The 15,072-nt window shown below is 48.9% G+C and overlaps 1 protein-coding gene across 1 annotated transcript; it reads left to right on the forward strand.

Annotated features, from left to right (window-relative positions):
- The first annotated feature begins 588 nt into the window (after positions 1-588).
- Positions 589-14,273, forward strand: Rfc2 (replication factor C subunit 2). Its single transcript, XM_051204872.1, has 11 exons — positions 589-746; positions 4,553-4,622; positions 5,299-5,340; positions 5,748-5,854; positions 7,325-7,426; positions 7,565-7,665; positions 9,565-9,722; positions 10,476-10,541; positions 11,339-11,419; positions 12,910-13,023; positions 14,043-14,273. Exons 1-11 carry the CDS (start codon positions 640-642, stop codon positions 14,151-14,153), a joined length of 1,059 nt encoding a protein of 352 aa, XP_051060829.1. The 5' UTR covers positions 589-639; the 3' UTR covers positions 14,154-14,273.
- Positions 14,274-15,072: the final 799 nt, after the last annotated feature.

Consider the following 15,072-nt stretch of genomic DNA (forward strand, 5'->3'; position numbering starts at 1 on the left):
GGCTACACAGAGAAACCCTGTATCAAAAAACAAAACAAAACAAACAAACAAACCTGGATTTGATTCCCAGCACCTACGTGACAGCTCACAAGAGTTTTACTCCAGCTCCAGGGGATCCAACACTCTCCTCTGTGCCTACACGAGGCATGCATGGGGTGCACATACATGCGTGCAAGCAAAACACTCGCATGTATGTAATAATACTAAAAGAAAGTAATCCTACCGCCTGGGAAGCTGAGGCAGGAAGATGGCTGCTAGTTTGAGGTCAGGCTGGACTACAGAATAATAATACTCAAGTTTCAAGAAATCAAAAAAGTGAAAATGAAACGAAACTAAATAGAATACAATTAGTTAAAATATGATAAGATGACACAAATGTCATTTCCTGGAGACATCCTCCTTCATCACACCATCCATCCTCTCTTTTCTCGCCCCCTCAAACGCGGTCTCCTGCAGCAACAGCGGCCTCTAGCGGCCAGTGCGTGGCGATGCAGCATTCTCTGCGCAGGCGCGGGAAGAACCAGCCTCTCTCACTCCCACTTCCGCTCCCCTCCCTGCGTTGCCCGGAAACCAGGGTCGAGACTTCCGTGGAAACGTCACGGGGCGGAGCCTCTGGTGGCGGGAACGGCGGGCGCTGGAATGGAGGTGCAGGAGAGCGGCTGTGGCGCGGCCGAGACTGGGGCACCGGAGCCCTCGCCTGTCCCCAGCAAGACCGCGGGCGGCGCCGGCCACTACGAGCTGCCGTGGTAAGCGCGCGGCCATACTAACGCGCGCGTATTGGTGATGGCGAGTGAGGGCGGGCCGAGTTCCAGAAACCCGGCTTACGACTGGGTCTGGGGGACCCCTAAGGTCCGGTCTACCCCAGGAGTTCAGATTTTCTTCTACTCTCGCTTTTTGAGACCGGGTTTCTTTTTTTACTTTGTTTTTCTTGGGACAGGGTCTTGTGTAACCTAGGCTGGTCTCGAACTCACTATGTAGCAGGGATGACTTTAAACTGCTGCTCTTTCTGCCTGCGTGGGATGACAGGCATGCTTTATTCCCATGAAGCAATGCTGGGGATGGAACACAAGTACTCAGTGCTATTCTCAGCCCAGGGGTTCACTGTGCAGCCCAGGCTTTTCCTCAAATTTCAGCAATCCTCCTGCCTCAGCTTCCCTACTGCTAAAATGACAGGTGTGAGCTACCAGGCAAAGGTAGAGGTTTTTATTTGTGGAAATTAAGGGATGTGTCTCAGAGCTCAGCTGTCTAAACTAATAGGGCTAACGTATTTTTCTTGTTCTTAAGACAGGTCTCACTACCCTAAGCTAGCTTTGAGCTTTATATATAGCCAAGAATGACCTTAAATTCTGATCCCACCATCTCTTCCACCTGTGAGCAGGGGCTGCAGGACCACCACTCCTAGTTTTTTGGGTGGTTTTTGTTGTTGGTTTTTTTTTTTTTTAATGGAAATTGATTCCAGACATTTGTTAAAAAACAAAAAACCGCACATGCCATCATGGACCTAGCCCTGGCCTGGCATTCTTTTCTGTATCAAATGTAAGGTCTGTTGCACCAGATAGCAGAGAGATCTCTTAGCTCACTGAAGTATCTGGACTAGAGCAGTGGTTCTTAATGCTTCGACCCTTTTACAGCTCCTCACGTTGTGGTGACCCAACCATAACGTTATTTTCGTTGCTACTTCATAACTAATTTTGCCACTGTTATGAATCATTACGTAAATATCTGTGTTTTCCAATGGTCTTAGGTGACCCCTGTGAAAAGGGTGGCTTGACAATCCCCAAGGGGTCATGACCCACAGGTTGAGAAACATTGCTCTAGAATAATACTAGGAAGATATTATGAAAGCTGGAAATTCGGCTCAGTGGCAGAATTCTTGTCTGACTTGCTCCAAGGCCTAGGGTTCCATCCCCAGCGCTTGAGTGTGTGTGTGGGGAGGGGGAGTTCACCATGTATCATGTATGTAATTTAGCATTGTCTGGTAGCCACAGAAATAAGTAAAAAGAAAATGGGTATCTGAATGGAATAGCATACACCTGTTAGGTCATTATCAGCTACATAAGGAGCTTGAGGCCTGTCTGGGCTGTGTGAGTCCTTGTCTCAGTAAGAAGGGTGCTTGTTGCCAAGCCTAACAACCTGAGTTTAATCCCTGGATTTTACATGTGGGAAAGAGAGGACTGACTCCCAAAGATTATTCTCTGTGGTACACACAAATAATAAACAAGTATGTATATACACTTAAAGAAGACAACGTAAAGCATTCAGGAGGCAGAAGTTGGGTTCCTGAATTCAAGGCCAGCCTGGTCTACATAGGTAGTTCCAGTCTGGCAAGTACTCCATGGTGAAACTCTGTCTCTGAAAACAGAAAAAGAAAAGAGATCAACAGAATATATAAAACAGCTTTGATGGTCAAATCATTGTAAATCTACCACATCTGTACCCAGAGCTGGAAAAGGTCATGTTCTCTCTTAACATTGCTTGTTTATTTAAAAAAAACAGAACTTAGTGGTGAGGAGGCTGAGATAGAAGGGTCATGAGTTCCGGGCCATCTGGAGATGTGGCCCAGTTGATAGGACACTTGACTGCCATTTGGAAAACCCACATTTCCATCCCCAGCACCTTGTAAATGACGTGATACTTATAATCCTAGAACTGGGGAAGTAGAGACTGAAGAGTCAGGAGTTCCAGGCTAGCTTGGTGAGACCTTGTCTGTAAATAAAAAATTCCAAATAGGCACAAGTGGTTTTTGTTCTTTAATTTATGTCTGTAGATGTATGCAGTGCCCTCAGAGATGAGGAAAGGCAGTTAGAATCCCTGGAACTGGAGGTGATAGATGATCGTGGGTGCTAGGAATTGAACCTGGGTCTTCTGGAAGAGCAGCCAGCATTCTTAACCACGGGCCATCTCTCCAGCCGAAAGGGCACTTTTTTTTTTTTAATTATAAATCATCCCAGTTCCCTCTCCCTTCCATGCCCCCCCAACACTGCTTTAATGAAGTGTTCATAAGTGCCTTTTCAAAGTTGCTTGAGAACTGCCCACTCAAGCTTCTCAGCCATAGCCCCAAACTACCAGTTGCTACTAGATGGGGGCAAGAGTGGGCGATCACAGCCTGCCGGGCATAACAGAGGCCCTGGAGGTGCAGCACTTACCTCATTTGGTGTGACTGAAGTGGGTGCACCTGGGTCCATCACCGCACCTGCCGGCCTCTGCAAATGCTGCACATCAGAACTGGCAGATGGAAACCACAGCTTACTCTGGTTTCCCCTGCTGTGTGGTGTGGACAGTGGCGGGACCAGTTCACACCAAAAGTTCTGTTAGATTTTTTTGTTTAAAGCTTTTCCTTTTTGCATTTCTTTATCTTCCATATCACCTGTGTGGAGGTCAGAGGTCAACTTCTAGGATTCTCCTACCATATGGGTTGCAGAGATTGAACTCAGGAGGTCGGGCCCGTGGCAAGGCAAGCACCTTTACCCACTGAGCCATCTTGCTGGCTCCTTTTTTGTTTTTGGGGTGTTTTTTTTTTTTTTTTTTTTTTTTTTTTTTTTTTTTTGAGACAGGGTTTCTCTATGTAGCCTGAATTCGCTTTGTAGACCAGGAACTCAAAGAGATCTGCCTACCTCTGTCTCCCAGGTCCTGTGACTAAAGGCATGTGACATCACTGCCTGGCTTTTTTTTTTTTAAAGATTCATTTTCTTTTCTGTGTGTATGTCTGAGAACTGTGTGCATACAGTACATGAAGAAGCCAAGAGAGGGCATTGTGTCCCTTGGAATTAGTTTTAGTTTCAGGAGGTTGTAAGTCACTATGTGGATTCTAGAAGTTCTGCAGCAGCAAATGCTCTTAACCAGTCATTTTTCTACCACATCTTTTTTAGCTTATTGAAATTCATTTAGCCCAGGCTAGCATGGAACTTGTTATATAGTCGAGGATAACCTTGAACTTCTGACCTTCCTGCTTCCACCCCCAGCATACCTGGGATTGCAGATTTCTGACACCATGCCTGGATGTTTTGTTTTGTTTTGTTTTGTTTTTAATTTTGATGTGCATTGGTGTTTTCCCTGTATGTGTGTCTGTGAGGGTTTCAGGTCCCCTGGAACTGGAGTTACAGACATTTGTGAGCTTCCATGTGGGTGTTGGGAATTGAACCTGAGTCTTCTGGAAGAATAGCCAGTGTTCTCGACCACTGAGCTACCTCTCCAGCCTGTGATTTATTTTATCTGTGTATGTGCCCTGTATACAATCCCACAGTGCATATGGGCATCACTTTTCCTCCACCATCCTGGTTCTGGAGATTAAGCTAAGGCTCACTACCTTTGCTGTGAGTGCCTTTACATGCTGAGCCATCTTGCCGCCTTCTTATTTCTTTGTTTTTGAGGCAGTTTGTGTATGTGGTAGAGGATGGCCTGGAACTCTGGTCCTCCCGGCACAGCCTCCCTGTATGGGCATTACAAGTAACATGACCCCACCCTGCCAGAATTTGCAGGATTGTCCTTTCCTGCCCTGTCCTCTGTGTACTATGAGCATAACCATGTCAGTATTTGCTTTTTTCTAAAACAGGGTTGAAAAATACAGACCAATAAAGCTCAACGAAATAGTGGGCAATGAAGACACAGTGAGCAGGCTGGAGGTAAGAGGCTCTAACCCCCTCTGACATCATGCTGTGGATCTGACAAGCTAGTGGTGAAGCAGGGGTTACGCCAACTGTTCCTCACGGGGATGACAAAGTACCTGATTAATTTGGCTTTAGCTCGCAGTCTGAGGACACAGTTCATCCTGGTGTGGAAGGCAGGCATGGCGTGAGGCAGCTGGTCACACTGAGTCCACACTGGGAACGGGGAGGTGGATGCTGCTGCTCTCTTAGTCCACCTTCTCCTTTTCACGGAGTTCAGGACCCCAGCCCATGGGAGAATGCCACCCACACTTAGGGTGGGTCTTCCTGCCTCAGTGGAAGGCAGAATTGGCTCCTTTGCAAATGCCTTTATCTGCTGAGCCAGCTTGCAGGCCCCCTTTTTTGTTGTTGTTTGGTTTTAATTTGTTTGTTTGTTTGTTTATTTACTTATTTGAGCATACTACTGTATATCCTGGCTGTCCTGAAACTTTCTGTGTAGACCAGGATGGCTTCTAATTCACAGAGATCCACCTACTTCTGCCACCACTGCTGGGCTATTTATTTGGCTTCTCGATAGGGTTTTGATATGTAGCCTGAGCTGGCTTTCAGTTCCTGATCTTCCTCTTGACCTCCCTGTTGCTGAGATTAGAGGCATGTACCACCACACTTGACATAATGACTCTCTTATACTCAGGTCTTCGCAAAAGAAGGCAATGTGCCCAATATCATCATTGCTGTGAGTACTTAGGCCTGACCCTCTGGGTGTCTCACATCCTGTGTCCGCTCCTTCCCCGGGGAGGCCTATGGGTCCCTGGCTGGGTTGTTGGGGAATCAGGAGCAAGTGCCAACAGTGGGGAGTTGGTGGGAGTAGCAAGATCTACATGGGAACCCTTTATAATTAATTAATGATGTGTATGGGTGTTTTGCCTGCATCTGTGCTTGTATACCATGTACATGTCTGGTGCCCTGGAGATGGGGAGTAGTGGTGATATATCCCTTGGAACTGGAGTTACAGACAGTTTGGGGTATTGGGAATGGAACTCAGGTCTTCTGGATGAGCAGCCAGGGTTCTTAATTGCTGAGCCATCTCTCCAGACCCTGGTCCTTCCTGTATGAAACAGTTAGGGGAGCTCTTACCCGCAGGGTCCCCCAGGAACTGGCAAGACGACCAGCATCCTCTGCTTGGCAAGAGCGCTGCTGGGCCCAGCCCTGAAGGATGCCGTTCTGGAACTCAATGCGTCAAATGACAGGTACAATGGGAGGGAAGCAGAGTCCCGCTGTACTTGAGTATAGGAGTTCTACTTGGTTCTAGCTTGTGCCTGGCGCTTGTTTAACTGGCTAGGGTTTGATGGGAGAATCATTGCCTTGTCCGAGTATCAGAGGAACATCTGCAGGGTTCCTTGTTTTGATGAAAATGTTCAAAAGTGACTCTTGTTAAAATTTATTTGTATTGCTGCTTATTTATTATGGGGAGGGACACAAGCCATGATGTACCTGTGGAGTCAGGGGACAGCTTGCTGGGAATTAGTCTCTCCTTCTACCAAGTGGGGCCTAAGGATCAAACTCAGGTTTTGAGAATTGACAGCAATAGCCAACCCCCCCCCAACCCTGTTGTCTCTTTCTTTGTGTTTGTGTATGTGAGCGGGTGCATACATCATGGCACATGTATGAAGATCAGAATATAATCGTGTGGAAGTTGGTTTTTCTTCTTCTATGTGGGTTCTCAGGTTGTCAGTCTTGCACGGTCTGCCAGCAGGTGCCTTTACCCACTGTGTCATCTCACTTCCCTGAAACCACTTTAAGTGTCCACTTCAGTCATGTTAATATGTTCCTGTTATTGTACGACAACTTCCTGGCCTTGCAGAATTGAAACTGCCCTCAGGTGCTCCCCATTTCCTTTCTGCAGCCCTGGCAGCCACAGCCCACCTTCTGGTCTGTGTATTTAACTGTTAACTCATGTTCCTGGGTTCAACTAAGGTCCTGCAACCCTCGGGGCTATAAGGAAGATTTAGGAGCCCCTTGTGAGCTGGGAGTGGTGTGGGAAATCCCAGCACTGGGAAGGCTAAGGTTGAGTTCCAGGTCTGCCTGGGTGCCATATAAATATTGACCCTCTCTCAAAAAATAAAATATGGGGCTGGGGAGATTGCTCAGCAGTTAAGAACAGGTGGCGTACTAGTTTTAATCCTAGTACTTGGGAGGCAGAGGCAGGCGAATCTCTGAGTTTGAGGCCAGCCTCGTCTACAGAGCAAGTTCCAGAACAGTCAAGGCTACACAGAGAGATCCTGTCTTCAAACAGACAAAGAAAGAAAGAAACAAAAAGAACATGCTGCTCTTACAGAGGCCTAGAATTCCTTTCCTTGCCCCTACATCAGGCAGCTCACAGCTGCTCAGAACTCTAGCCCCAGGGATTCTGACACCTCTCCTCTCTAGGGTCACTCACCTGCACATGCCCTGCATCTACGAAGACACATAGAAGGAGTCAAATAGGGCCAGAGATGGCACAGTGGCTAAACACCCCTGCTGTGCCAGCCTGTGAGCCCTGGTTCACCCATACAACTCAAAGTGAAGGCAAAACTTGTGTCTTTAAAGTGTGTCTTCACACACACACACACACACACACACACACACACACACACACACACACACACACAAAAGATCCCCTCCCCCCGCAATAATAAAAATTTCCTCTGTTTGTGACACATGTCTTCTTCCTGTTTCAGGGGCATCGATGTGGTGAGGAATAAAATCAAAATGTTTGCTCAGCAGAAAGTCACCCTTCCCAAAGGCCGACATAAGATCATCATTCTGGATGAAGCAGACAGGTGTGGACTGGAGATGGGTGTCCCCAAGTAGCCCAGGCTGGCCTCAGATTTCCAGTCCTCCTTTTGCCTCCAGAATAGGAGGGATGGTGGGGCTTGCCCCCAGACCTGGCACCAACCACCCTCTTATGCTTGCCTCAGCATGACGGATGGTGCTCAGCAGGCCCTCAGGAGAACCATGGAAATTTACTCCAAGACGACCCGCTTTGCTCTGGCTTGTAATGCTTCAGACAAAATCATAGGTGAGCATGCAACCTGGGCTGCTGTATCCAATGAGACTTCCTTTTATTTTATTTGTTTTATGTATGCAAGTCTCTATCTGTACATATGACTATATGCCAAAAAAGGGCATCGGCTCTCACTATAGATGACTGTGAGCCACCATGTGGATGCTGGGAATTGAATTAAGACCTCTGGAAGAGCAGCCAGTCCTCAAGGGCTGAGCCATCTCTCTAGCCTGAGGCTCCCTTGTTATTTACTTTTTTCATTTGTGTGTGTGTGTGTGTGTGTGTGTGTGCGCGCGCGCGTGCGTGTGCGTGCGTGCGTGCGCAGCTTTCTCTTGTGTGTGTATGTGTGCATGTGCGTGTAGCTTTCTCCTGTCCTGTGTATCCCAGGGATTGAGCTAGGCTGTCAAACTTGGCAAGTGCCTTTACCTGCTGAGCCATCTTGCTGGCCCTGTTTTTATCTCTTTTATGGTACTGCAGATGCAACCCAGGGATTTTAGGCAGGTTACTAATGGTGCCTGCCCTCTTTATTTTGAGACTTGGTCTTCCCTTAGTTACCCAGGCTGGCCTTGAACTCACTTTATAGCCCAGGAATGCCTTGAACCTACAAGGTTCTATGTTCCTGCTGCTTCAGCATCCTGAGTTGTTGGGATGATAGGCTTGAGCCGCCCAACCCGTCTTGAACATACTGTAGCTGTGTTGTGTGGTGTGCTGCAGCCCTTGGCATGGACTCTGTCTTTAGGCTTTGCTGCTGCCTGGCATGGCCGGGCCTCCACCTCACCACAGTGTCCCCGTTTGGGGTCCTTTGGCCTTTAGCCCAGCTGCTGCCCACAGCACTGGTCTACCCAGTCAGGCTGCTGTCACATCCTCCTGCCACCTACTGCGTGAGTCATCCTGTGCCACCTCCTGTGCGTTGTCTCTGTGTCATTTCTGTTTTGTTATCCCCAGCAGTGGGGGCTTTTCTGTCCCACTTCCCCCTTGTGTACCCAAGTGTGTGTATGTGTGGCCACATGCCTTTTCCCTTCCGGCTCATGGCTGCCTAGATGGGGAAAGTACTTAATGTTGACAGGAGCCCCCTCCCATTTATTTTAAAATTGCATTTTGTGTGTGTGTGAGCACTTGTGCATGTTGGGGGCCATGTGTCTGCATGTGATTGTCAGAGAATGGTTTCTAGAAGTCAGTTATTACCTGTGCAGGTCCCAGAATTGAGTTCATGTTGTCAGTCTTGGTGGCAAGCATCTTCATGCACTGAGCCATTCTTGGTGTTGGTAGTGTTCATTGTGTTTTTGAGCCAGAGTCTCAGGTAGCACAGGCTAGCCTTGATCTGGCCTTGTAACTAAGGTTGACCTTAAACTCATGCTCTTCCTGTCCCTACAGGAACTATGTAATCCTAAGTGTGGGGTTACAGGCAGGCACCTTGCCTGTTCCCCTGTGGAGCATCAAAGAGCTTGTTGGGTTCCATCCCCTCCCAGCCTGATCGAACTGAACTTCCCCAAAGGGCCCACCCATTGCACTGTGGCTCCAGAGGCCCTAACTCCTTCTCCTTGTGAGGCCTGGGGGCATGGGACTATTTTGTGTGGAGATGTCTGTCCTGAGGCCCATTTTCCCTCCAGAAGCCGGACCTGACCTATGTGTTCTGGATGTTGCTAACTCAAGTCCTTTTGCTTATTTATTTAAGTTCTTTTTGTTTTGTTTTTTGTTTGTTTTTTCAGTTAAAGTCAGGCATTATGGGTGTAAGGATACACACACATGCAGCACAGAAAAAAAGACCCTCTGCAGAGCGGGGGCGGGACTGGGAAAGTGGACTGTCCATCCTCTTTGCTTCTCATCTGGTAGTCAGACACTTGGCTCTGACCAGCTGTGTCCTGGTCAGCAGCCAGCTTTGCCAGGGGCCCTCACTCTGCTGTCTCTGTCCAGAGCCCATCCAGTCACGCTGCGCAGTGCTCCGATACACCAAGCTCACTGATGCTCAAGTCCTCACCAGGCTCATGAATGTCATCGAGAAGGAAAACGTGCCATACACAGATGATGGCCTGGAAGCCATTATCTTTACAGCCCAAGGGGACATGCGCCAGGTTGGTGGGTGACTGTCCCTGCCTGTCTTAGGGTTTCTGTTGCGGTGATGAAACACCCTGACTAAAAAACAAGCTGAGGAGGAATGGGTTTATTTGGCTTACACTTCCATATTGCTGTTCATCACAGAAGGAAGTCAGGACAGAACTAAAACTGGGCAGGGACCTGGAGGCAGAGGCTGATGTAGAGGCCATGGAGGGGCGCTGCTTGCTGGCTTGCTCTCCATGGTTTGCTCAACCTGCTTTTTTTTTTTTTTTTTTTTTTTCAAGACAGAGCTTCTCAGTATTGCTTTGGAGCCTGTCCTAGAACTTGCTCTGTAGACCAGGCTGGCCTCAAAATCACCGAGGCCTGCCTCTGCCTCCCTAGTGCTGGGATTAAAGGCGTGCACTACCAATGCCCAGCTTCTGCTTTCTTATAACAACCAGGACCATTAGCCCTGTGGTGGGCTCACCCACAATGGGCCTCCTCAATCATTCACTAATTAAGAAAACACCTTACAGCCAGATCTTATGGAGGGTCTCAATTGAAATTCCTTTCTTTCAGGTAACTAGTTTGTGTGTCAAGCTGACATAAGACTAAGCCAGCACACTGTCTTGGGGAATGAATGTTATACCATGTCTGGCTAAAAGAAAGACTGAGGACCCAGAAGAGCACCTTGCAGGGCTGTGAGCTGCTGGAGGGTGGGCATTGAGTCTCTGAGAGGCAGGGCAGGGAAAGATCATAGTCACCCTTGATATGCTCTTGCCTCCCTCCAGGCACTGAACAACTTGCAGTCTACCTTCTCAGGATTCGGCTATATCAATAGCGAGAATGTATTCAAGGTATCAGGGCTGGGAGAGGGCTGGTCTGCAACAGAGTGACCTACACAGCCATTGTTCTTACCACGGCTTTGTCTCTGTATCTAGGAGGGAAGGTCTTGTGGGGTTCCACATGTGAGTGTTGTGAGACGGGCAGATTCAGGCTAGCCTGCAGCTGTCATACTTGATTCCTCATCGCCTCCCTGCAGAACTGTTCTTATCCTCATCTATGCTCTGGGCCAGGCTCTGGTGGCTTTATTGATGCTACTTGTCCTCCCTCAGCCATCTCTCCAACTCTCTCCTCCCCTCTCCTTTTCTTGAGAGTCTGTAGCCCAGAATCTGTACCCAGGCTGGCCTTGAATGCCCACCTTCCTCATGCTGGAATCACAAGCATGCACCATGCTCCCTCACTTACTCTTTTATTTCAGAGATGGTCTTCATCTGTAGCCCACACTGACCTTGAATTTGAGATCCTCTGAGTTCTTTGGGGTTTTGTTTGGTTTTGGTTTTTTTCTGAGACAGGGTGTGTGCCGCCACTGCTGGGCTCTTCCTGAGTTTGAGGACACAGGCATGTGCCACTATGCCAGCACCATGCCTTTCATGCCACCCATGAGAGGAGAGGAGAGTTTTTTGGGGCCTTTGGCTGCTTTGTGGTTCATTCATTTTGGATGTATGAAATGTAACCAGGGCATCAGGAGCTGTCATATTTGGGGGTGTCTTTGGAAGTGAGAAGGGTGTTCTCAAATCCCATTCCCATTGTTGGAGACTTAGTGAAAACTAGCGTGTGGGTCTCATGACGCATGTGCTGATTGTTTTCTCAGGTCTGTGACGAGCCCCATCCCCTGCTGGTGAAGGAGATGATCCAACACTGTGTGGATGCCAACATCGATGAGGCCTATAAGGTAGGCCTTTTGTTCCCTCTCAATTTCCATGGTGCCTTGTGGGCAGCAGGAGCCCAAGATGGCACCAGGACTGCATCCCTGCCCTTGACCTTTAAAGTCACTCTCAGCTTCGGGTGGGCTTTCCTTGCTTTCCTCATCACTCAGAACCTGACAGAAGCAACTCAGCAGAGGCAGGCTTTGTTTGGACTCAGTTGGAGTAGGTGCAACCCATCGTGGCAGGAAGGCATGACAGCTCGGTGTGGTGTGAGCCTGTGGCTGAGACACTTTCCTTTTTTTTTTTTTTTTAATATGCATGGATATTTTGCATGAATGTGTGTCTTGTTCCCTTTGGAGTTCAGAGGATGGCATCAGGTCCCCAAGATTGGAGTTAGAATTTGAACTGCCACGTGAGTGCTGGGAACTAGACCCACGTCCCCTAGAAGAGCAGCCAGTGCTCTTAACCACTGTGCCATCTCTCCAGCCTCCATGAGCTGCCTCGCATGTTAATGGGTAGGGAGGCACAGACCTGCTGCCAAGCTAGAGGGGCTCCACCTCCTAAATCCACAACCTCCAAGAATAGCACCACCAGCCATGAAACTGATCCCTAGAGGCTGATTCCCTACCCTAAGCCACCTGGAAGCCAGTTTGATGGCCTACTGAGATTACATCTTCCACAAGAGGGTTCTCAGTCTCAGACACAGAAAGAGCAGCCAACTTCTTAAGTGATGTCACAGTCTTGGGTAGGGGAACATATCACATCCCTCTCTGTCTTCCTGAGAATTATGCTGAGAGCCAACCAGGAACTCAGCAGTCCCTGTTATCCAGAAGAGGAGGGGTCAGGGAGGGTCTAGTGTGGCCATAGGGCCTGGTTCCCTGAGCAGATGCCTGTGTATATGATGACTTCAAATGTGTAGGTGTCAGAGGTGCGATTGTAGACACTATCAGATCCCAGTTTCTCATCATCAGCTAACTGGGCTGGAAGCTGACTAGGAGCGGGCAGTGTCAGGCTCAGTAAGAAACTGCAGTGCCAAGCAGGGAAACAGGTACAGCTAGAGACTGGTTCCTGAAGAAAGCTAACCCTAACCCCTTACTGCAACCACAACTACCCAGAGTCCACCCCCAGGTACCAAGGCTCAGTGGTGTGTCTCTAGACATAGGCCTACACTGGGGAAAAGGGACACGAACTAAGGAAGTCGTGTCCTACTTAGGTTGTCTGGTCCCATCATGCAGGGGCCTTTCTTCCTGAGCCTGGGGGAGCTAGCTGGTAAAAGTCTGCCTGGAAGGTTCTAGATAGAGACCTGATGTAGGCAAGCTATCAGACCACTCGCCTGTAGTTGAGAACATGTGGCGCCTGCTGGGAAAATGAGCTAAATTACCTGCCATGATTGGAGGGCTGGTTGACACAAGGCACCCGTGGGGCCCACCGGCACCTCTGTAAGGTCCAGGTGATCTCAAAGCTCCATCCCCATTTCCTGTCTGGTGTTGAGGGTCTGTCGGGTCTTTTCATCTAGATTCTTGCTCACCTATGGCACCTGGGCTACTCACCAGAAGATGTCATCGGCAACATTTTCCGAGTGTGTAAAACCTTCCCGATGGCTGAATACTTGAAACTTGAGTTCATCAAGGTCAGTCAGCTCAGGAATACCTTGTGCACTTTTGCTTTCTTTTGAGTCTGGTGCCTTCCTGCTCTGCTTTTAGACAAGGCCTTACAATGTAGCACAAGCTGGGATTTCAGGCGTGTGCCACCACACTGCTTTGCATTGGCTTCTGCACTATGCATAGTGCCTTCCAGATCTGTTGTGACATGTGTCCATGGCCTGGCCCTTATCACCCAGCAGTATTCTGCATTGTGGCTGTGTCATGGTCACTTGTTCTCTAGGAAGGGTGTTTGGGTTTCTGTGGCTAATCGTTACTACACACTGGCACACGTGAAACAGCATGGCTGCCAACCAAGTTCTTGTTCTACACGGGTGGGTTCCCAGGTATGAGACCACCGACCAGGCAAGTACATGTTTAACTATGGGTGGACAGTGATGGCACATTTAGTTCCAGCTCTTGGGAGGCAGAGGCAGGTGTATCTCTGAATTTGAGGCCAGCCTGGTCTTACACAGTGAGTTCCAGGACAGCCAGGGCTGTTACATGGAGAAACCCGGTCTTGAAAAAGAGAGTTAGCTCAATTGGAATGCATCCCTCGAGTGTGCAAAGCCCTAGGTTGACCCTTAGCACTGCATAAGATGGGGTGCTGCTAGGTATGGGGCACATCTTCAGTGCTACACAGTGAGACCTTGTTTTAAAACAGTGCTAAAGTAACTGGATGTCTTTTGCCTGCTATAGTTCCACACCCTGGAGGTAGAGGCAGGACACTCAGAAGCTCAGGGCTATCATCAGCTCCATAGGGGATTTGAAACCAGCCTGAGCTGAGACCTTAGCAGCCTGGGGCTGTAGCTCAGTGTTGGAAGCTCTGGGTTTGCTCCCTAAGCTGGAACACCCTTTAACTGCATGAGCTGAACTTGAGTGAAGCCATGTCCAGCCTCTTACCATGTACATTGTGACGTTATTGTATGTTTTGAACTAACCCCTAGTTTAGATGGAAAGCAGCCAGCAATCCCAGCTTCCCCACCCGTTCTTTGGGCTTGTGTTTCAGGAGATTGGATACACTCACATGAAAGTGGCAGAAGGTGTGAACTCCTTGCTGCAGATGGCCGGGCTCCTGGCCAGGCTGTGTCAGAAGACCATGGCTCCAGTGGCCAGTTGAGCTGTCCTCCATTGATGACTAGGAGGGAGGGTCCTTGTCACTGAGACACTGATGATCCAGCTTTCTATCAAGGGGAGATGTGCCCAAGACACCAATAGAACACACTTCTGTTCTGGGAGAACAGGGTCTCTTGCAGCCCCAGCTGACTTTGAACTCCTCCACAGCTGTTCCTGCCTGACTTTGAACTGCTGATTCTCTTGCTTCTGCCCCCCTGAGTGCTGGGGTAACAGTGCCCCACCATACCTGGTTTATGGTGCTGGGGTTGGGACCCAGGGCTTGTGCATGTCAGGCAAGCCCTCTGCCAGCTGTGTGGCTGAGCTCCGGAGAATTGCTGCCCGTGTGCACTTCAGCTCTTCACATCTGAGTTCAGCTTCAGATCCTGGGTATGGGGCGAGGTGGGAAAGCCCCTTGTCTCCTCAGTCTTGAGGGTGTAGCTGATAAAGCCTTAGGATGTTTGTCTCACCATGCTTAATCTCGTGAGGCCTTGAGGAAGACCAGTGTCTTGCTTCTGCATGTTATGCCTGCAGTAGAAACTGCAGCAGATGAAGCTGCTGGCAGAGCACTTGACCACGTGAGTTCCTTCTCCAGACCCACAAGAAGGTGGAAGAAGAGAACTGACTCCACGGATATGTTCTCTGGGCAGCCAGGTGAGGTGGTGCTTGCCTTTAATCCCCACGCTTGGGAGGCAGAGGCAGGCGGATCTCTGGAGTTCAAGGCCAGCTTGTTCTCTTGTTCTGCGTGGCTCAGGATTATATAGAAACTACATAGACTTGATTAAAAAAAAAAAAAAAATGTCTCCTGGGCCCTGCATACATGCGCACACAATAATAAGTAAAATTATAAAAATAAAACAAGAAATGAAGCCAGGCAGTTGTGGCACACACCTTTAATCCCAGCCTTTAGGAAGTGGGAGGCAGGC

The sequence above is a fragment of the Phodopus roborovskii genome, unplaced genomic scaffold (genome assembly GCF_943737965.1).
Source record: "Phodopus roborovskii unplaced genomic scaffold, PHOROB, whole genome shotgun sequence".
NCBI lineage: Eukaryota > Metazoa > Chordata > Mammalia > Rodentia > Cricetidae > Phodopus > Phodopus roborovskii.

Coding starts and splice junctions, on each gene's coding strand:
- Rfc2 (XM_051204872.1), top strand. CDS start 640: ATGGAGGTGCAGGAGAGCGGCTGTGGCGCGGCCGAGACTGGGGCACCG. Junction 4,623..5,298: donor ACACAGTGAGCAGGCTGGAG/GTAAGAGGCTCT, acceptor TCTTATACTCAG/GTCTTCGCAAAAGAAGGCAA. Junction 7,427..7,564: donor ATTCTGGATGAAGCAGACAG/GTGTGGACTGGA, acceptor TGCTTGCCTCAG/CATGACGGATGGTGCTCAGC.